General features: G+C 36.9%; 1 protein-coding gene across 2 annotated transcripts in view; it reads left to right on the plus strand.

The window, feature by feature from the left end:
- The window catches only part of PLPP1 (phospholipid phosphatase 1), a 116,927-nt gene that overhangs the window by 24,126 nt on the left and 70,142 nt on the right, over positions 1 to 22,659 (plus strand). Inside the window, exon 2 of one of the 2 annotated variants that reach the window (XM_052658992.1) lies at positions 13,834 to 13,988. The exons of the other annotated variant lie outside the window; for it this stretch is intronic. Within the exon in view, the coding sequence (XP_052514952.1) occupies positions 13,834 to 13,988 (155 nt within the window). The remainder of the gene's footprint in view (positions 1 to 13,833; positions 13,989 to 22,659) is intronic. 2 annotated transcript variants of the gene reach the window in all.

Genomic DNA, 22,659 nt, shown 5'->3' on the forward strand with positions numbered 1-22,659 from the left:
TCCTGTGGATTCAGCTCCAGCCATTCATCCTCATTCTCAAGTTCTCCTTTCCCACTACCTGCATTTCACTGCATCAGCTCGCTATCACATCTTTTGCATCATAGACAAGACCGAGAAAATCATCACCCTCCTTTTGCTCTATTTACCCTTCAAGGTGTAGACCAAGTTCTCCTCTTTCCTTCCTTTTATATCACAAGGCATTTAAAAGTTTTTTACCCAATTACTCTCTTTCTCTAATTCTTTCAGTCTTTCTGTTTTCACTCAGAGTACTGCAGTTCTTCTATTATGGTTCATCAGTTACCACTTGTGTGTTCCTTTTCTGCTCTGCTTCTTTTTAAGTGGCATCTGTTACTGTTAAGACCATCTGAACCCAAAAGGCTCATGGCCTCATTGACATGGGTTTTGAGTCGTAATCCTGCAACCTAAATTCCCTCGGGCCAGTTTCTTCAAAATGATGTAATGACAGTTACCTTTTAAAGTGATTAAAAGAAACCTAGCATACTGTCAGGGAGTTAAGTAAAAACGTTACTGACATTTTTGAGAAGTGCCTCCCCCACCACCATTTTCCTTGACGCTGTTCTTTCGTGTTCTTTATCCTACTTGCCTGGTAGTTCATTCCTTATTAATTGGCGTGTGTGTGCGCTAAGTCACTTTGGTTGTGTCCGACTCTCTGCGACCCTATGGAATGTAGCCTGCCAGGCTCCTCCATCCGTGGGATTCTCCAGGCAAGAGTACTGGAGTGGGTTGCCGTGCCCTTCTCTAGCAGATCTTCCCATCCAAGGGATCCAACTCGCGTTTCTTTTGTCTCCTGCATTGGCAGGCATGTTCTTTACCAATAGCGCCACCTAGGTGAGTTATTAGTTAGCTGTCTCTTTTTTCTTTAGATTATTGTCACTTTTTCTGATCTTAGTAAGATCTCATGGCCTCAGCTATCCCTTTTATAATTGAAATTTCAGATATTCATCTCTAGTCTGCATTCTCTTTTGAGTGCCAGATATGAATGTCTAGCTGTGAGCTAGATGTGAAACATTTGTCAAATGATCTGGAATATGAATCAAGAAGGAGTCTCAGTATTAGATATGTAGAGGAAACAAACTGCCTTACCTGGCATACTTACTAGTTTCACTTGTTCAAGTTGGTAAAATTTTGAATGACTTTCTTTACCTTTATAGAGGAGGAGAAGAGAACCCTTTTTGCTTAAAAATAACACACAACTCCTGTCAATTTGCAGGAAGAGTTTTCATGTGATTCTGGAAAGATGTACAACACCTGTTTCCAAAGAAAGCAGGAAAGATATTGCATGTTTTTCTCTCCAAAATGTTTTTTGTTCAAACTGAATTGGACACCAAATAAAGAACATTCCTTAAATTTGGAATGAATAGAACTTTCTAAAAACTGCTCAGGTAACACTAAGTAGTAAAAAGCCCCCAAAATTTTATTTACTTTTAACCTTGGACTGCTAAAAGGAGAAAATGAAAGGGTTTGTAGAAGCAAATTTCACAAAAGTAACTGTAGACTTATTTGTTAGACCCAAATATACATGTAGGGAAATGAACAAACATGGTTAAATTTACATATGTTGGATTTTTTGGGGGGAGGGGAGAATATTTCTTACATATGGGTTTTATCCATTACCTTTTTGGTAAAGCATCAGCTCCTAGAAGCAGTTACCTCACTGTTTATTTTTCTCTCAAGTTCGCTGTTTATTTTTCTTGTAAGTTTTGCTGAGGTTTCTTTCAAGTTTTGCAAAGTGCACTTACACATTAGGATGGTTCAATCAACCCAAGTGTAACAGATTGAGATGTATTCTTGGTCACACAAAGCAACTCCGCTGTCACCCGCAATTGAACCAACATAAGGAAATAAACTGTTTTTATACAGACCAGCTTAAGCTCATAGAATCATGGATTGAAGAGAGACCTAAGAAATGTCATTCTTCTTTTTCATTTGTAGCTAAGGAGACTGAGACCCTGATAGTTAGAGAGGTGGTATGATATGAGAAGAAGAGGAACTTTTTGTTAAAATTCTGACTTCCCTATTTACCAACTGTATAATTTTAGTACCTGTCCTAGTACACACCCAAGATCTTTGTACTCTTGGGTGAGTTGCTTAACATCCATGAGTTTGTGATAAAATTTAGTTCTAAGATATAGTTTGAAATTTTTAATAATTTGCTGTATTTGTGTTTTTCTTTTGTTAAACTTTAGCAAGCCTGATTATTTAATTAATCTGTAAAATCTCATTTGGTTTTATTGATTTGATTTTTCCTTTTTCTGTTTCATTAATTTCTGTCCTATATTCTTCCACTTTCTTGAGCTTTTAAAAGTTATTGTGTTGAATGTTTGTTTCATTAATTTCTAATACATAAATCTAAAACTGCATTTTCATATGTAGTATTTTAACTATACTTTAAAATTTTACTTGTCATATTTTCATTCTTACCCAACTATTTTGTGATTTATATCTTGACTCTTCTCTTAGTGACTTGTAACTTTTCAAACATACAGATTTGAGAGGATACTCTCTTTCCCCATCACGGAATTGTTAGATAGAATATAGACAAATACCTGGCAAATAGTTGGTATTCCACAAACGTTTTCCCTTTTCTTTAAAAAAGTAAACTTTTACTTTTGAAATTAGAACAGGAAACATAACATTGGAATAAGTATAAGTAATTCTAATAGTGACTTTAGTTCTATAATAGAGCCAAAGAAGGAAATGAACTGTTAAGAGCAAAGAGGGGTAATGGGAAGAGGGCAAAATTGGAAGGAGGAGAAGAGGAAGGAAAATTAAGGGAAGATATAGTAATATCAGGTTGAATTAATTCTAGCTTTTCTGAGGTCATATTCTACTGAACACTTAGGTCTGTGGGCTTTACAGTATTAATTATTTTTATTATGTTTCTTATACCTTTATAATAGAAGTGTCCATAGATGACCTTTTTTGGTATGTCAGTGTACAGGTTGTAAAACTATATGGCAGAAGTTCTTGTGTTTTCATTAGAAACTTAAAGGAGTCTGGGAACCCCAAGAAGTTTAAGAACTGCTACTTTAGAGACCTCACTGTGTGGGATAAATTGAGAAACTTACCAGGAAAGAATTCTGTTTTTTCCTGTTCTAACAGTAGTGATTATTACCCTCTTGAGAGATAGTGAATGTTCCTGATAATTCCTTAGGTTAGAAGTAGATGGTCAGGTGGTGTACAAAGGTCGGAATTTAGCTTTTAGCGAAGTGAAATTTAAAACTATATGGTGGAGAAAAGGGAACCCTCTTACACTGTTGGTGGGAATGCAAACTAGTACAGCCACTATGGAAAACAGTGTGGAGATTCCTTAAAAAATTGCAAATAGAACTGCCTTATGACCCAGCAATCCCACTGCTGGGCATACACACCGAGGAAACCAGAATTGAAAGAGACACATGTACCCCAGTGTTCACTGCAGCACTGTTTATAATAGCCAGGACATGAAAACAACCTAGATATCCATCAGCAGATGAATGGATAAGAAAGCTGTGGTACATAGACACAATGGAGTATTACTCAGCCATTAAAAAGAATACATTTGAATCAGTTCTAATGGGATGGATGAAACCGAAGCCGATTATACAGAGTGAAGCAAGCCAGAAAGAAAAACACCTCTACAGTATACTGACACATATATATGAAATTTAGAAAGATGGTAATGATGACCCTGTATGCGAGACAGCAAAAGAGACACAGATGTATAGAACAGACTTTTGGACTGTGAGGGAGAGGGAGAGGGTGGGATGATTTGGGAGAATGGCATTGAAACATGTATACTATCATGTAAGAAACGAAGCGCCAGTCTATGTTCGATACAAGATACAGGTGCTTGGGGCTGGTGCATGGGGATGATCCAGAGAGATGATATGGAGTGGGAGGTGGGAGGGGGATTCAGGATTGGGAGCTTGTATACACCCATGGCGGATTCATGTCAATGTATGGCAAACCCAATACAGTATTATAAAGTAAAATAAAGTAAAAATTAAAAAAAAACAACTATATGGTATTTTATAACCATAAATATTGTATGACTTGGAATGAATTACCAAAACTTAAATGTCTTTGAGTAGTAGTATTTTTATACAGCTAAGCTAAGTGTTCACAGCCTCCACCAAGGGTAGGAATAATTCTGGAGGTAAGAAGCAGTTGGTTATTGTTGTTGTTCAGTCACTCAGTTGTGTCCAACTCTTTGTGACTCCATGGACTGCAGCACACCAGGCTTCCCTGTCCTTCACTATCTTCCGGAGTTTGCTCAAACTCATGTCCATTGAATCAGTGATGCCACAGTTGCTAGCTGCCATGAAGGTGGAATGCTGTAAAGACAGACTTTGGGCATCCAGAGACAAGAAGGCACTCTGCTGGCTTAGAGATTAAGGAACTTCTTACTCCAGGACAGAAGAGTGAGAAGATTGGAGCTTGGTGAAGGAGGTAGGAGAGTACCCCCACGTTACTTGACTGGCCCTCTTTCTTCCCCATCTAGGAAGGCTAGTTGCCTGGAGAGAGAAACCAATTCAGGGTTCTAAAATTTGAGGAATGCAACAGGGATAGGTTCTTTAAAGGAAGCAAGCCAAGAGTATTCTTGTGGGGGAATTTTATTCTGAGCATTAGGTCACAGTTAAATCTGTGTTTACTCAAGTACTTCATAATTATTTCCTTTTAAGTTAGGGAATCAAAGTTAGGTTTGCTGTGTATTAAGTCTTAGTAAAATTTGTTGGCTCTCAACCTCAGTTTATCTTTAACCCCCTAAATCTGCATTATCCATTATGAAAGCCTCTAGTTACATGTTAGCTATTTAGGATGAAGTTCAGTTCAGTTCAGTTCAGTTGCTCAGTTGTGTCCGACTCTTTGCGACCCCATGGACTGCAGCACGCCAGGCCTCCTTGTCCATCACCAACTCCCGGAGTCCACCCAAACCCATGTCCATTGAGTCGGTGATGCCATCCAACCATCTCATCCTCTATCATCCCCTTCTCCTCACACTCAATCTTTACCAGCATCAGGGTCTTTTCGAATGAGTCAGTTCTTCGCATCAGGTAGGTATTGGAGTTTCAGCTTCAACATCAGTCCTTCCAATGAACACTCAAGACTGATCTCCTTTAGGATGGACTGGTTGGATCTCCTTGCTGCCCAAGGGACTCTCAAGAGTCTTCTCCAACACCACAGTTCAAAAGCATCAATTCTTTGGCACTCAGCTTTCATTATAGGCCAACTCTCACATCCATACATGACTACTGGAAAAGCCATAGCCTTGCCTAGACGGACCTTTGCTGGCAAAGTAATGTCTCTGCTTTTAAATATGCTGTCTAGGTTGGTCATTAAAATAAAATTAAAAATCGATCCTTCATTCTCACCGGCCACAGAGCAAGTGCTCATTAGCCATGTGTGACTAGTAGCAACTGTATTGGACAGTACATTATATTGGACATTTTTGTCACCACAGAAAATTTTGTTGAACCTTACCCTAAATGAAATTGTTTATTTTCTTTCTTCTCTCCTCCATCAGACTAATGGTTTTTATTAAAACTTAATCAATTTTGAGCTTTTCTAAAAATATAAAACTTGAAAGACCCACTAAAGTAATATTCCTTTGCATATTACATAATTTAAAAGATAGTCCCACCCTTTTAGAATAATCTGAGTGCTGTTATTTTATACAATTTTTCAAGCAAGTGAAGTCACTCAGTCGTGTCCGACTCTTTGCAACCGTGTGGACTGTGGCCTACCAGGCTCCTCTGTCCATGGGATTCTCCAGGCAAGGGTACTGGAGTGGGTTGCCATTTCCTTCTCCAGGGGATCTTCCTGACCCAGGGATCGAACCCAGGTCTCCCGTGTTGCAGGCAGACGCTTTACTATCTGAGCCAACAGGGAAGCCAATTTTTCAAGAAGCAATATACGAAAGTATATTGCTTATGGGTTGTTTTTGATTGCCTCTCCTAAACTGATGTCCTTCTAGATTATTTCTGCTGCCTATGAGATAAGAATGTTCTGGAGGAGCTTAATAATTTCTAATGTCAAAAACAAATTTCTGATGTCTCAGACTTCGGAAATTTGTTTAGTACACTTTTTTTTTTTTTTTAGTACACTTTTTAGGAGATATTAAACTTATAGCTATTATGATTTACCTGCTTCACATGTGGTAAATCGTAATAGCTCTCAAAAGTTGCAAGATAGGAAAACCCCCAGAAGTACTAATTTCACTGTAGGGCTACTTTTCTGAGAACCTATCAATCAGGCATAAAAGCCAAAGGATAATTTCTGTTACTTTGTTACTGTTACTTTATTTTTTGTTTTTAACAGACTAGAAAAATAGGCTTTTTTCTTTGCCTTGGTTTCAGGCAGTCTCTATACCATAGATAGGACTTTTTCAGTTAAGTTGCATGTATAGAAATTTCAGGAAGCACAGTGAAAAAGGTGTGGATTAAACATTTTTTAAGGTTCAAAATCAATGATCATGATCTTTTGTTTTATTATGAAATATTCAAACATTGAAGCACATATAGTAGAAAATGAGATTTCTACCTAATTTGTATTAATACCATCTGGAGATAACTACTGAAAAGTTGGTTGTATATTCTTCTAGGCTTTCCAATGTATATTTGAACATAAATGCAAGTAATTTGTTTTATATAAATGAAATTACACTAAATAACAATGTTTTTAGAGATTTTGCCTACTAAGCAGTGTATGTACGTATACATATATTTCTGTGTATATGATTCATACTCATGCTACTGATTGGGTTTAAAATTTTTTCCCGATTGTATAGTAGGACATCTGAAGAATAACTGTGTTTTGTGTAAAGATAATATACAATTGTAGTGTATGTGCAGCTGCTTTAGCATGATAGTGATCTGTCATGTGTGCTCAATACATGTTAGTTTCCGTTCTTCTTTTTGGACATATATGATAAGGGCCGTGGAAGATGATTAACTGTTTTTTTCACTGTAAAGTAAATCTTTCTCTTAATCATATTTGTGTTTTGTGATTCAGGTTTATAAATTACTACAAGACTAGCAGGTTTGCTAAAGAGTCTTGTAAGCTAGGCTGCCCCAGTTATTTTAGGTGCTTCTGTAAGAGCAAAGATTTACTGGTGGTTAAGAGACTACATTATGATTTATCCTATAGTATGCACTGTAAGGTTGTACAGTATGTGACAACATTTTACCTGGGAGTCTTGGAATGAAGTCCTTTGCTAACTTTGAAGGTGTACAGAATGGGTGCTGAGGTTGGGAACTGAGCACTTCTGTGCTCATATGGAGTGGCATATGTTATTGTGTGCTTTGTGATGAAATTTCAGGTCTGATAGTTTCTAGAGGTTCTAGAGAAGAGATTAGGAAAAGATGGATGTAGAGCTGATTGTTAATTATTTGCAAAGTCCTATTTTGAAGTATTATTGATTTATACTCGTAGTTCATTTGGAAATCTGATCCTTCTGCTTTCCTGCAGGGAATTGATAGACATCAGTTTTGGGTAGATCAGTAAAGAGGATTGAGTTGGGGCCCCAACTCCTTTTTTCATTGAGAAAAGAGTAAGGGGTACTGTTGATAGAATTGTTTCTGCAGTAGCCATGTCTGAAGCTTTGCTTGGAGATAACGCTGGACTGGACTATACAGAAATTGCCTCTAAGATTCCAGGAATTCCTGATTCATAAATTCCTTATATAGTTAACATGGGCATATCAGTCTTTTTATCTTTGTTAGCACTTTGTGTTCCCAGTGGAAAACAAGCTTGAGAAATAATTGTTAGACTATAGAATTAGAAGTGTTTCTCTAGCATGTTCTTGGACTTAAGATTGTTATCCAGTTTTGTTTCTTTGCTTTTTGTTCTTTTCTTGGTTTGTTTGTTTTAACTTGGGTCTTGTGGAGAGAAAAATAACTTAAAACTTTTCAAGACCTAAGTTTATAATTATGCAGAATTATTATTATGTGCCTCAGAGGCTTTTGCTTTCTTGTTTATTCATTCAGTGTACGTTCCTTGAAGTGCTTACTATAAGCGGGATTGTGGGGGGAAGGCTGTGAGATAGTAGTCTACTCAGGGTAAAGGAGAATTGAAAACTGTATTCCGTAGAGTCCAAAGGCTGAAGATAGGGGCGTGTGTATATGTATTTAAGAGACAGAGACACACATCCATGTATACATACTCAGAGACACAGTCCATAGTTCTGAAGGAAAAATCTCCTAAACAATTTTAGAACTGTCTCTTCTTCTATTCCCACTGTTATTTCTTTATTTCAACCCTCAACATGTTATATACACTTGTATTTCTTGCCTCTGGACTTTCCTTCTATTCTAACTCCACACTTGTTTTTCCTTTATACAATTTTTCTGAGTCTTTTCCCCCACTAAAGGACAGACTGGGTTGTGTGTTTCCTGTCACCCACAGGATAAAGTCCAAACTTCTTAATACATAGTCTCAATATAGATTCTATGAATAGTCCTTTTATTAAAACCTCTCCCGGGTTATCTGCTTTTACTCTGTATTCCATGCTGAGACCCTAACTGGTCTTATCTTCTGCCTTTCGGTTCTGCTGCTGCTGCTGCTAGGTCACTTCAGTCGTGTCCGACTCTGTGTGACCCCACAGACGGCAGCCCACCAGGCTCCCCCGTCCCTGGGATTCTCCAGGCAATAACCCTGGAGTGGGTTGCCATTTCCTTCTCCAATGCATGAAAGTGAAAAGTGAAAGTGAAGTTGCTCAGTCGTGTCCGACCCTCAGCAACCCCATGGACTGCAGCCTTCCAGGCTCCTCCATCCATGGGATTTTCCAGGCAAGAGTACTGGAGTGGGGTGCCATTGCCTTCTCTGGCCTTTCGGTTCTAGATAGCTTCTTTTTCCTTGTGTGGATCTGCTCTCATCATTGTCTACCTAGTCCTCAGTGCTTGGAGACTCACTTTGCCCTTTGACTCTTGATGGGTTTGATGCGTGGGAAGCACTGGAAGAAGAGGGGGGTGTGTTGTTTCTCCAGGCATTCTCTTGCCAAATCCTATCATGTTGGCTCTCCCAGAGGTCATAGCTCTCTGAACCTTTTAGGCCTATGAGTGGTTGCCCCTTCAGGAGGTTGTATTAATACGATCTCATAACTTTACCCACACCCTCCATACCTTGTATATAGTCCTTTATTAAGCTCTTCTTAAGTTTCCCAGTTTACTGCTGGGATCCTGACTGCTACATTGTCACAGTCATCTAAGCTTCAGTTCTGTTTGCAGTTACAGCTGTGTTATTTTCCAGTAGCACTTCTCTTTATTAAAAAATTTTTGCTGAGGTCTTTTTCATTCCTTCCCTTTTTTAATTTTTGTTTTTATTTTTTTAACTGGATTAAGAAATTTTTTTTCTTCACTGCACATGGCATGTGGGACCTTATTAGTTCCCCAACCAGGGATCAAACCCACACCTCAAGTGTAGTCTTAATCACTGAACCATCAGGGAAATTCCTCCTTCCCTTTTTTAGTCTTTTTTTTCCTCCTTCCCTAGCACCATGACTGTCATGTAACAGAAGTTGAAATGTCTGAGTGAATAAAGTGAGATCTTCAACAGGATGGACACTTGAATGTCCCTGTGGTATAGCATAATTTATTTAGATGTCTGAAACTGAGAAAATAGGTGAAGATAGTGAGTACTGAAGTCAGTATAGTCACTTTAAGAACATCTAGATTTATATTTCATTCTTTTCAAAAAGTAAACTTAGAACTTCTTTTTCTTTACCTTTGCTTCAACATATTAGAAATTAACTTTAATTCTCTTTAAAATGCATTTTAGATTTATTCCATTGGATTTTTTTGTAACAACCTGTCTTTAAGAAAATATGTACTGTATATAAAATGGGAGATGTTTCAGTTATTACTTAATTGGGGGAGAATGTAGGTATTCATTTATCTGTCTTCCTCAATATAGCTTAGAAGAGATGCACTAACAGCAGACATACAGTAGCTAACAAATGTGTTTATTAGCCGGATTGAGATTTTAAAAAGTGACTTCTCTTAAGAGAATTTTAATTAAGAAAAAAATATTCTAGAGTTATGATTAGGGTCAAAAAATGTTTCTATAGCCTTTATATATTAAAGAAGGAGTATATCTCCTCTGAAAGAGTTTATTTTGAAAAGAATCTTCCTATAACACTAACTTTGATACAGAACTCTATTACTACCCTAAAAAATTACCATTGAAATTAATTTCTATATAGATAGAAATATTTCATTGCTTTTTGAAGTACTGTCGAGTACTCTAGGGGGATGGCTGTCCTGTGTGTATGTGTGTCTTAGTCTGCTTGGGCCGCCATAACAAAATACCATAAGCTCAGTGGCTTAACAGAGACTTTTCTTCTCAGAGTTCTAAAGGCTGGGATCCTGAGATCAGGGTGCAAGGATGGTCAGGGCTCTCTCTTCCTGGCTTGTAGACGGCCACTTTCTTGTATCCTCACACGGCCTTTCTTTAGATTTGTGCATGTGGAAAGAGATCTCTCTCTTCCTTTTTTTTATAAAGCCATCAATCTTATTGGATTAGGACCCTACCTTTATAACCTTATTTAACTAAATTACCTCCTAAAAGTCCTATCTCCAATTATAGTAAAATTCGAGGTTAGAACTTCTACATAAGGATTTGGCAGGGGGCAGACACACTTCAGTCCATTGGAGCGTGCATGCATATGTGTGTTTATATATATAAATCATATGAGCAGTAGAGGAAATCATTGTGATATATTTAAACTTGAAAGAGATTCATACTTAGACAATGACAACCCAATATTGAAACTCATTATTGAATTTTCTTCATAAAGATATTGTTGTGGTAATGGAGGTGGTGTAAGATACTCTCACAGCGTTAAATATGACGATCTTTTTCCTCAGACCTCATTGTCTTTACTCAGTTCTCATCCTCGATGTCTTAGCTTTGAAATCCTACTTTACCTAGATATAGACTTGATACCAGAGAAGGCAGTGGCACCCCACTCCTGTACTCTTGCCTGGAAAATCCCATGGACAGAGGATCCTGATAGGCTGCAGTCCATGACACGACTGAGCGACTTCACTTTCACTTTTCACTTTCATGCATTGGAGAAGGAAATGGCAACCCACTCCAGTGTTCTTGCCTGGAGAATCCCAGGGACGGGGGAGCCTGGTGGGCTGCCGTCTATGAGGTCGCACAGAGTCGGACACGACTGAAGTGACTTAGCAGCAGCAGACTTGATACTCTAAGCTACTTTCATTGGCTTTTGTATAACGACATTGTCTGACTTCTCTTTTCATGCTTGTGATTGAAGAATGGCCAATATATTCTGCCCTCTAGAGCGTGTAATCATCTTTTCTTCCTCTCTCTCCTGCAGTCTCTTTTCATGATTTCACTATGAATATTAGTCCCTACCTGATTGTTTTTTTCTTTTAATCTCTGTTAGTCTTGACTTTAGGCTTTCTGAGAGCTGTTTCATTCTCCTGGCTTAAGTTACCACCTCTAATGCTAACAATTTGCAAATCTCTCTCTACTTCTGATCTTCATCCTGCATTATGTTCCTTTAGCCATTCAGTAAATTTTTATTAAAATCCATCTGTATGCCTGGTCAGGGGATACAAGAGTGATATAGTCTTTGCCCTCAAGTTGTTGACAGAATGCAAAAAGTAATTTAAAATACTGTGTAATGTATGTGTGTCCAAGGTGCCACGGGACAGATAAGTAGGGAGTGCCTGGCTTGGACTTGAAACGAGAGGACAGGTATCCCCACCAGAAGGTTGAACATATACATAGGTACCTAAAGTTTTGAAAACATAGTATGTTCCTTCAACAAATGGTTCAGCTGATCAGAGCTTTAAGGGCTAGATGAGGCTGAGCATTTAAGAAGGTGCCTTTGTCACCTCAAAGGCAATATTTTCAGTACTCAACTAGTTTTCTTTCATCATGAACCAGCTCCCCATCCCAACTTCATATTTTTGTCAATGGGACCATCATTCTCCTTACTTCTGAAGCCTGAAGTATCATCTTCAGGTCTGCCTCAACAATTGTGATGAGTCCTCAAGTCAAGTCATTTCGATACTCAAAATACTCTTTCATGCATCTTTTTCTATTTTCACTGTCAACACTGCTTATCATTTAATTAGTAGATTATTTCAAAGCTGTATTAATGCTCCTTTTTCTAATTTTTTAAGTTAGTTTTTAAAACCCCTTATTTTACCCTGTTACTAACCCTGTACAAAAGAGGACAGTGATTTTTTATTTCCTACAGGACAAATCCTTTTTTAGGCTAGTATTTTAAAAATATGATTCTTTTTTTAAACCCCCAAATCTCAACCTGTCTTCCTCCCATGAAAAACCACAGTTGCAGAATTGAGTAATCTGCATAAACGAAGATTTTGTTTCATTAACATTGAGATTTTATTATGAACACAGCATATATTTTATATTGAACAAACTTTTTCAAAGGATAGTTCCCCTTCACTCAAGTCATCTTCCTTGTCAGAATTCTGTTAATTTAGCCAATCACTGGCCTCCATGGAAGGTACTATATATACACTGACTCTAGGAACAGACAGCCTGTGCTGTAGTCCTGGTTCTGATACTTACTAGTTCCAGCAAGTTCCCCCATTTCTTAAAGCCTCATAATAATTTTATGTGAAAAAAGGGGGAAGTGAAATTATCTACTTCACAGGGTTAAGAATCAAGTTAATCTTTAGAGCCTAGTGCCTGGCATGTGTGAGCACACAGTAGACATTTGCTATAAAATGTTATGTACCTTGAAAACTTCTTTCTGGTTCTCTGTGCTCTTGTTGCTGTGATGTCATGCTGCCCTTGCATCCCTCTACCACTAAGTGCTCTCCTTGAGTCCCTTCCTGTTGCCTGTGATTTATGTGCTGTTTTAAGTTCAACTTAGTTGCCTGTTCTTTAATAGTTTTTTCTGACTACTCCAGTTCACCTTGACCTCTGAATTCCTATAGGGCCTTTTATACCACTTTAGAAATTAGTCTTTTTTTTTATGGTATTCCTTTTAAAATTTACATACAGTAAAATTTACTTTTTTGGGTACAGTTCTATGAGTTTTGACAAATGTTTAGAGTTGTGGAATTACCATCACAATCAAGATAGAAAACAATTTAATCATCCCTCAAAAATCTGTCTTAGTGTTATTAGTTTCAAAACTATTTCCTGAGTATGCATTCTGTTTCCACATGTACAATTTAGGTTCTTGAACTGAGTCCTTGTTTTATACTATTGTCTCCTCTATTATGGCATAGCCTTGTATCAAGGATATAGTAAATAGATGCTTAAATGTTTAAATTGAATAAAACAAAGCCTAAAAGTGTGATAAATTTAAACATGCTAAGAAGCTACTCACTTTATTTAACTTCTCTTTGGTCTTTCATTTTATTTGGGTGAAAAATTTCAAATGAACATTATTCCTATATAACTTGTTAAAGTGATTTTGGAGTCCTGCCAGGGCTAATAAAAACCATCTTTAATTTGTTTTTGGAAAATAAAGGGCATGTTTCTGTCCTTTTAGTTTCTATTTTTTCTAACCCTGTTAGTTTAAATTTTAATATGAAACAAAATTTTGTATCTTTTCTCTCTTCCCTGGGGGTTTCTTTTATTGATTGTCCCTAAAATCAGAGGTCAACGCAAATAAGAGAATTTAAAGTTGATAAAGGTGAGGCTGATATGGACAAGCTAATGCTGCATGGTTGCCTCCTTCCTGAGTCTTCGATGGAATAGTGATCCTTTTTCAGAAATGGCAAAATATAGTTAAAATTTGCATCCCATTCAGTAGACTTTACTTCCTAATGAAGTGAACTGAATTTAACCACGTGTATCTTTTTTTCCCTTCCCTAACAGCTTCCATGCCTATGGCTGTTCTAAATTTGGGCCAAATAGATCCATTTCAGAGAGGCTTTTTCTGTAAAGACAACAGCATCCAGTATCCGTACCATGACGGTACCATCACATCCACTGTCCTCAGCACAGTGGGACTTGGTTTACCCATTTTCTCTGTAAGTAAATTAATAAGTAGGTAGTGATGGGTTTGTTGTGCTGGAGACTGTATGAAGTGATCGAGTTGGGGTGGGGATAAATCCATAGTATTGTCTTTGCCGGTGTTGACGTGGTGAGTGATTACTTGAAGAATATACCCACTGCTTCAGTCCAGGGCAGTATTTCTCCAGTTAAAGAGAGATATTGCCCCAAACAACTCAATGCCATCATGAGGAATTATAGAACGATTATTTTAGAATGAAGAATTCATTTAAGTCATTTGAATCAACCCTTTTCAGTATACAAGTAAAGAAACTTAAACCCAAATACTTGCTCAAGCCCAGAAAGCTATTTTATGGCAGAGCTAAAACTAAGATTAAGTTTGTTTTATCATATTAAATGGAAATTGAGCCCATAAAAAAGGAGAGAGATTTATTTGTTAAATTTGAGAAAACAGCTCATCAGAAAGAATGTTAATACATGTGCAAAAGCAAGTCCTCAGAATATATCAAAACCATATCACTTTTTAAAGTTGTACTATTTTTTAGAAAGGTCATCAGTTTGTAAGTTAATATTGGGTTTCATTACGTTAGACAACTGGAAACTTTCCTTCTAGGTAAAATTTCACAGACTAGCTCAAGATTGGCACTTGAGGTATTGTGCTTACTTTCTTTATCCTTGGCTCTGATTTCGGCACCTTACTGTATGTCTCTCTATGTGAGCTGGAGTTAGATGAGAAGAAGCAAAACAAAGGTTTACCTCCTTGAGTGTCTTGAACTGTCTAGCAGACATCATGCCATACTTCTCTTTTGATCACTGTCTCTTGTCACTTGCCTTCCCCAGGTAGTTGACTTAAATTTTTTTTGTTGTCTTAGCAGACTCTGAAGCCTTGTTTTTCCACAGTAGGACAGACTGGCTCCCCTCACACCCTATTTTCGAAGAAATATTTTCCTCTATTTTTGGTATTCTAATTGCTTTCAAATTAATTTTTAAAAATCACTTTACTCTTTATTAATGTCTGAAGGAAAAGACAATTCAGGATAAGTTTGGGGGTTGAATTATTTTATAATCCTATATCTGTAAAATTTGAGATTTGGCAGTGTTTGGAAAGATGGAGATCATTTACTATAGATATTTGAATTTTTCTCAAGTTCTTTGTTTTTGTCATATAGTTTGAAAAATCATATTTCTTTAGGTGACTGTCCCAAAGGAGGTAGATCAGGCCCAAGTTTTACTTTTTTGAGTAGCTTCTTAGGTGGCAAAAAAAAAAAAAAAAAAAAATTGCTATGAAGAAGAAAGAATGGATGGGTTAATGTGTGTTTTTTTAAATAAACTGTAAAAATAATATATAAGTAAAGTGTTGTGTAAGGGCTTCCCTGGTGGCTGAGACGGTAAAACGTCTGCCTGCAGTGCGGGAGAGCCAGGTTTGATCTGGGTCAGGGAGATCCCCTGGAGAAGGAAATGGCAACAGCCCACTCCAGTACTCCTGTCTGGAAAATGCCATGGACTGAGGAGCCTGGTGGGCTACAGTCTATGGGGTCTCAAGGAGTCAGACACCACTGAGCGACTTCACTTTCTGTCGTTCTTTCTTAAAAGTGCTGTATATGGCAAAAGTGACCATAAGTGCCCTGTACTGTAGGCGGACAGCGGTGTTTTTTGGGTTTTATGGCATGGCAAGTCTCTTGTGCCACCTTTCCTGTACTAGTCCAAAATGCTGGTATCAAAAGGGCTTATTGCCCACACTTGAAGAGTTCAGCTCCTTTGTTTCCACGTTGACATAAGTGCTGTGCTGCCTTTTCCCAGTTTACTCGCAGTCGGCACAAGGCAGTAAGCTTTGCTAGGGTGGGAATGGTCTGTTTTGCTCCATTTGTATCCTTAGTGCCAGGCACATTGCTTGGTATGTAATTTATCTGTTTAATAAATACAGATAGAAATATTTAATTCCATTAAATGAGAAATGGAATAAGACTGTCAATTATGTTTAATAATAATTACTACCATGAAAATTCAGATTAACTCTTTGAAAATACAGTGTGTCTTCAAGGCATGTCTTAGCATCAGATGCCTCATTAAAATAGCTTTTCAAAAGCTATTTTGAAAAGAATGGGATAGTATATACTGAATATGTAATCCTGATTAAAGATATCTTAAAATATGGGGGAATGTCTATTAGAATGCAAGAAATACGGTGTTAAGGAGCTTCATTTCTTAGGTTGAAAAACATTTTATTTCCTTGTTTATTTATTCCAATGTGGAACTGTATTTTTTCCTACATTGTTATGAAAAGCTCTGCTTTAATCGGTTCATGTATTCCAGTACTCTTTCTGTATGTAATTGTCACAAAATGAAGTAGTATAAGATGCATCCCTAAATAATTTGTTATAATCACAGACATTTTCTTTGTTTAAAACAACTTTTTATACTACCTTTGGAAGAGATAATGTGTAGATTTGGTATATTAAGTATTTGTTGTATATCCATTTTACAGAGCACTTAAAAAATATTTTGATAAATTTTAGTATATTGGATGAACCTAAAAGAGAAGTTATGTAAATATTGAGTATATACTGCCAATAATGAAAACTAAAGCTCAGTTAGTTTCACATTAGCCAAGCTTACCAAATTCCACTGCATTCCTAAATGCTATGGCTTTTAAAAGGATTCATAGGGGGAAATATCTACTCATTAAATTTTCTTTATAAAAATAGTTTCTGGGAATGTTATAAAATACCTTTGCTAAGGTTAAGTGGTCCAAGAACTGCTTCACTGAGTATAGCTTTATTAAATTAGTGGGCATTATCTTCTGACTTTTCTACTGCATGTATCTTGACAAATCTGCAGGATTTGAATAGATTAAATATTACCCATGGATAGGAATTCTAATTTTTGAGATCCTCTAAAATCTCTTTCTAGCGAATTATATGTGATAAGGAGATAATTGAAATGAAAATGTTCATTTTGCCTCCCACCAGGAATTAAGTCTTCTTCAGTTCAGTTCAGTTCAGTCACTCAGTTTTGTCCAACTCTTTGCGACCCCATGAACCGCAGCACGCCAGGCCTCCCTGTCCATCACCAACTCCCGGAGTCCACCCAAACCCTAAACTTGCAGTCAGAGTTACACCTCTACTATTACTACTTTTTAAAGCAGAATTGACATACTTTTTAAATCTGTTAAATATTGAACTGGCCAATATTGACCAAATATATTTTTGATGGATACAGTGAGATTAACATACAGTTATGTTAAAACATATGAAAAGGTCAAATTTATCTTTTTCATAATTGCTTTTTTATAGCATAGGCCAAGTGTTTCTTTAAAAAAAAAATAAACCTTTCATCTCTGAGTACATGAAAATACTAGTCTGATAATGTCTGTGTTTTTCTGTTGTGGACCAGCGAGTTTGAAAGTAGAGTATTCAGTATAACTTATTTTGGGCATGTCATCTGTCATACTTTAGGTAAAAGTGAAGCCATTTGTGTTAATATTTCATACATTAATTTTCCTCTTTCATAAATACTATTTTAAAAACTCTGGCTGGGGATGTTATAAACTCTACCTTTTTAGGTCCTAATGAATTGGTTGAACTGATGACATTTTCTTGAAAATTTTTTGTAATTAAAAGCGAATTTACAGCTTGGATTTGTCAGTGAGTTTTTAGATAAAAGTATAGTCTGTGAGAGAAATAATAAATTGTACTTAATTAAAATTAAAAAATTCTGCTCTGTATAAAGCTACACACTGGGAGAAAATGTTTTTACAACATATATCTGATAATGGAACTCTTAAAGGACAACAGAAACAAACAATCCAGTCAAAATGTGGGGAAAAGATCTCAGTAGACACCTTAATGCAGAAGATATAGAAATGGCCAAGAAGCATATAAAAAAATGCCCCATATCCTATTTCTTTAGAGTTGTAAATTAAAACAACAGTGAGTTTCCTCTGCACATTTATTATAATTGCTAAAATCCAAAGCAGTGACAATGCCAAATGCTGTTAGGATGTGGAGCAGCAGTTCTCAATCATTACTAAGGAACCTTCCCTGGTGGCTATAGTCTTACTATAGCAGTCAAGCTCCTGCATATTTACGCAAATGAGTTGAAAACTTATGTCTGTATAAAAGCCAGCACATGATGTCTATAGTGGCTTTATTCTTAATTGCCAAAGCCTGAAAGCGACTGAGATGTCCTCTAATAGGTGAATGGATAAACTCTGGTACCTCCATACAATGGTATATTACTCAGTGCTAAAAAGAAATCAGCTGTCCAGCCATAAAAAGACATGGAAGAACCTTAAATACATATTGCTAAATGAAAGAAGCCAATCTGAAAAGGCTACCTAGTGTATGATAACAACCATATGACTTTCTGGTAAAGGCAAGACTATGGAGATAGTAAGATCAGTGGTTACTAGGAGTTGGTGGGAGGACAGAGGAAGAATGAACAGTTGGAGTACAGAGGATTTTTAGGGAAGGGAAACTGTTCCGTATATTGTAATGATGGATGCATTACATTACGTGTTTGTTATAACAAAAGCAGAGACTTTACTTTGCCAACAAAGGTCCGTCTAGTCAAGGCTATGGTTTTTCCAGTGGTCGTGTATGGATGTGAAAGTTGGACTGTGAAGAAAGCTGAGCGCTGAAGAATTGATGCTTTTGAACTGTGGTGTTGGAGAAGACTCTTAAGAGTCCCTTGGACTGCAAGGAGATCCAACCAGTCCATTCTAAAGGAGATCGGTCCTGGGTGTTCTTTGGAAGGACTGATGCTGAAGCTGAAACTCCAGTACTTTGGCCACCTTGTGTGAAGAGTTGACTCATTGGAAAAGACTCTGATGCTGGGAGGGATTGGGGGCAGGAGGAGAAGGGGATGACAGAGGATGAGATGGTTGAATGGCATACCGACTCGATGGACATGGGTTTGAGTGAACTTCGGGAACTGGTGATGGACAGGGAGGCCTGGTCTGCTGCAGTTCGTGGGGTTGCAAAGAGTCGGACACGACTGAGTGACTGAACTGAACTGAAAAGGACTGTACAATACAAAGAACAACCTTTAATTGTAAACTGTGCAGTTTAGTTTATGTATCAATATTGATTTATCATTTGTAACAAATATACCATACCAATAAAAATTGTTTGTAATAGAGGACACTAAGGGTGGTAGTTGTAGACAGGGAGTATATCTTTTACGTTCGGCTCAGTTTTTAAAATAAACCTAAAACTACTTTAAGAAATAAAGTATATTAATCTTAAAAATTTTGAAAAGAAAAAAAATTTGCTCACAATGTTTGGTGAAATGTCAGTGCTCTTTGTCTAAATAATATTAGTAATGATTGCTACAAGCAATTATCCTCATAGAGAATAATTGATATATTGTTGCTAGGAATAAGATTACTTGATAAGATATAAAAAGTAAAATTTCAGGGCTTTGCTTCAATGTTTCACCTGTTAACTCATTTTATGAAAGTATGTGACAATAGCTAGTGAAGACTTAAATTTAGAAAACATGATAGTACTTATAAATTCAGTGTAAGTTTTCAGTTTTTATAATGAAAAAAGCAAACAGGCAACTGAAATCTTGTCACAATCTTATAATTTAAAAAATATGTGTGGGATATAATTTAGTTCATTTTTTGTAAAGGACCATTACCATTTCAAGTTTTATTATGTAATAGACCTATATAATCCATTAACTTTTTTTGGCTCTCTGAAAAATAATAAATTGAATTCATAAGCATCTTTTAACAGTGAAGATTTTGTCTAAATACAGGTTCACCATCTGTTATCCAGAACTTTTATAGTCAGAATTTTTTGAATTTTTGAAAGGTTATATGATTCACATACCTTATAAATGCCCTCAGCAGGGTTTAGGACAGTACCATGTATCAGAGATGTTAATTTTTAAATAGTGAAGTAAGACTAGTCAAAATAAGTGGGGTAAATAAAGGCTAGGACATTCATCTGTTCAGGTTAAGTTTTGCCATTAGGTAAGTTCAGGTTAGGTTTTAGTCCCAAAATGTCGTAAAAGAACTAGGGTTTTGAGGGCTTTGGGTTTTAAGATAAGGGATTGTGGGCCTTTTAATGAAAGCTGATTTAAAATTATTTATTTCTTAGTCCTATTATCTGGTTACTTTAAACAAATATTTGAAAATCCTAAAATTTAGTTTTTGTTGAGAAGCAGGACTTACGGTTAAAACTGTAGACTTAGAACTGTTTATGTGAAACTAAACTCATTTGTGATTGGAGTGCAGGGTTAGTGATGTAAGCCATAAAAAATAAACATGTCCAGTGCAGTACAGTGATTTTTTTTACTACCTTATTCAATAATTGTGGCATATGAACAAAAGTATTACGCTGTAAAGAACATCTTGGTGTTCCCTTGTAGTTACTAAGAGCTTATATTACCTATCTGACTTTCTGGAAAATAACTTAATATTCTATTGTAGCCAAATTATTGTGGGCTCCATCTTTAAATAAGAATTTTATAAAGCTCTCCACCACTTTTGTCAATTATCTTTACGCTTCCACATTTAGAGTGAGAATGAGTTAACATTTTAAAAATGGTCATTTATTGTTTTATCATGAACCTGTGTTTCTAACATGACCAGAAACAAAATGCTATATACTCACAGAAAGAAAATCTTTTGTGTTCTTACATCTGTTTTTGGACTCTGAATGGTTCAAAGTGTGGGATTAAGGTAACCTACTTTCAAAGTGTGGAATTAAGGTAACCTACTTTCAGAAGGCAGTTCCCAGTTGCTGCCTCTCTGGCACCAGGGAAGGTAGCTGGTTGAGTGTTATTAGTCACTCAGTAGTGTCCAACTCTTTGCAACCCCATGGACTATAGCCCTCCAGGCTCCTCTGCCCATGGAATTCTCCAGGCAAGAATACTGGAGTGAGTTGCCATTCTTTTCTCCAGGGGATCTTCCTGACCCAGGGCTTGAAACCCGGTCTCCTGTTTGTACACAGATTCTTTACCATCTGAGCTTCCAGTGAGCAGCAGTGAGGAATCTGTTTTAATCAGACTTTCTTGGCCCTCAAAGGCTCTCTTGGCTTAGAGGGCTGGACCGGTATGAGAGGTGATTTAGTTTGGGATCTTATTAAATCTAGGGGACTATAAGCAGAGGTCACTGGCAGGACATTAAATGTGGGGTCTAATGATTCACTGATTTTCTCAATAAAATATGTGGTATTTTTGAAGCGCAGTTGCACCAATCATGTATTTAGTTAAATAAGCATTTTTTCAGTCAGATACATTCTTATACTTGAGTGTTAGTCTTCTGATATACCTAAAAGCATCCTCTTAGAAGCTAGCAACATTTGAGAGAAAAAATGAAATTTCTGTCAAATTAATTTCTCTGTAAGTTGGGGGAGTATGCCCTGGTATTATTTTAGCAGCAGATTTCCTGTTTTCAATCTGGAGAGTAACTGGTTTGTGGGACCCAGAAAGAAATCATTGGGCAGGGAGATGGAAGGAGCAACTATGAAGGTACCTACAAAATTTTGCTTATTCTCTAAGATTATAATTGAGTACTCATTCGTTTAGAATTTTTGCATATGTGGTAATGGAAGGCTGTGTTTGTTCTGTCATTTATTGAGTGTCTTTTGTGTCTGAAGTACTACTGTGTTATAGATTCTTTCCTTGTAACCACTCTCTGAGGTTGCTAGGTAATTCTTTTTTATAGTTACTAAGAGGCCAAGTTGGGATTTTAACTCCACCAAGTCTATTTACATTCTGTTTGACAGGCCCTCATTGTCTTCATTGTGGTGTGGGTCTATTTTGCTGAAAGTAGGTAAATCCAGTAAATTCTTTTGTTTGGTTTTCTTTTCATTGTTGTAAGTTACGAATGAGTCAAATTCCCATTTGAATGCAGAGTTCCAAAGAATAGCAGCGAGAGATAAGAAAGCCTTTCTCAGTGATCAGTGCAAAGAAATAGAGGAAGATAATAGAATGGGAAAGACTAGAGATCTCTTTAAGAAAATTAGAGATACCAAGGGAACATTTCATGCAAAGGTGGGCACAATAAAGGACAGAAATGGTATGGACCTAACAGAAGCAGAAGATATTAAGAAGAGGTGGCAAGAATACACAGGTCTATATTTTAAAAGATACTCATGACCCAGATAACCACAATGGTGTGATCACTCACCCAGAGCCAGACATCCTGGAATGTGAAGTCAAGTGGGCCTTAGAAAGCATAACTATGAACAGAGCTTGTGGAGGTGATGGAATTCCGGCTGAGCTATTTCAAATCCTAAAAGATGCTGCTGTGAAAGTGCTGCACTCAATATGCCAGCAAATTTGGAAAACTCAGCAGTGGCCACAGGACTAGAAAAAGTCAGTTTTCATTCCAATCCCAAAGAAAGGCAAGGCCAAAGAATGCTCAAACTACCTTACAATTACACCCATCTCACACGCTAGTAAAATAATGCTCAAAATTCTCCAAGCCAGGCTTCAACAGTATGTGAACTGTGAACTTCCAGATGTTCAAGCTGGATTTTAAGGCAGAGGAACCAGAAATCAAATTGCCAATATACGTTGGATCATAGAAAAAGCAAGAGAGTTCCAGAAAAATGTCTATTTCTGCTTTATTGACTATGCCAAAACCTTTGACTGTGTGGATCACAACATACTGTGGAAAATTCTTAAAGAGCTGGGAATACCAGACCACCTGACCTGCCTCCTGAGAAACCT

Source organism: Budorcas taxicolor, chromosome 20 (assembly GCF_023091745.1).
Source record: "Budorcas taxicolor isolate Tak-1 chromosome 20, Takin1.1, whole genome shotgun sequence".
NCBI classification, from domain to species: domain Eukaryota; kingdom Metazoa; phylum Chordata; class Mammalia; order Artiodactyla; family Bovidae; genus Budorcas; species Budorcas taxicolor.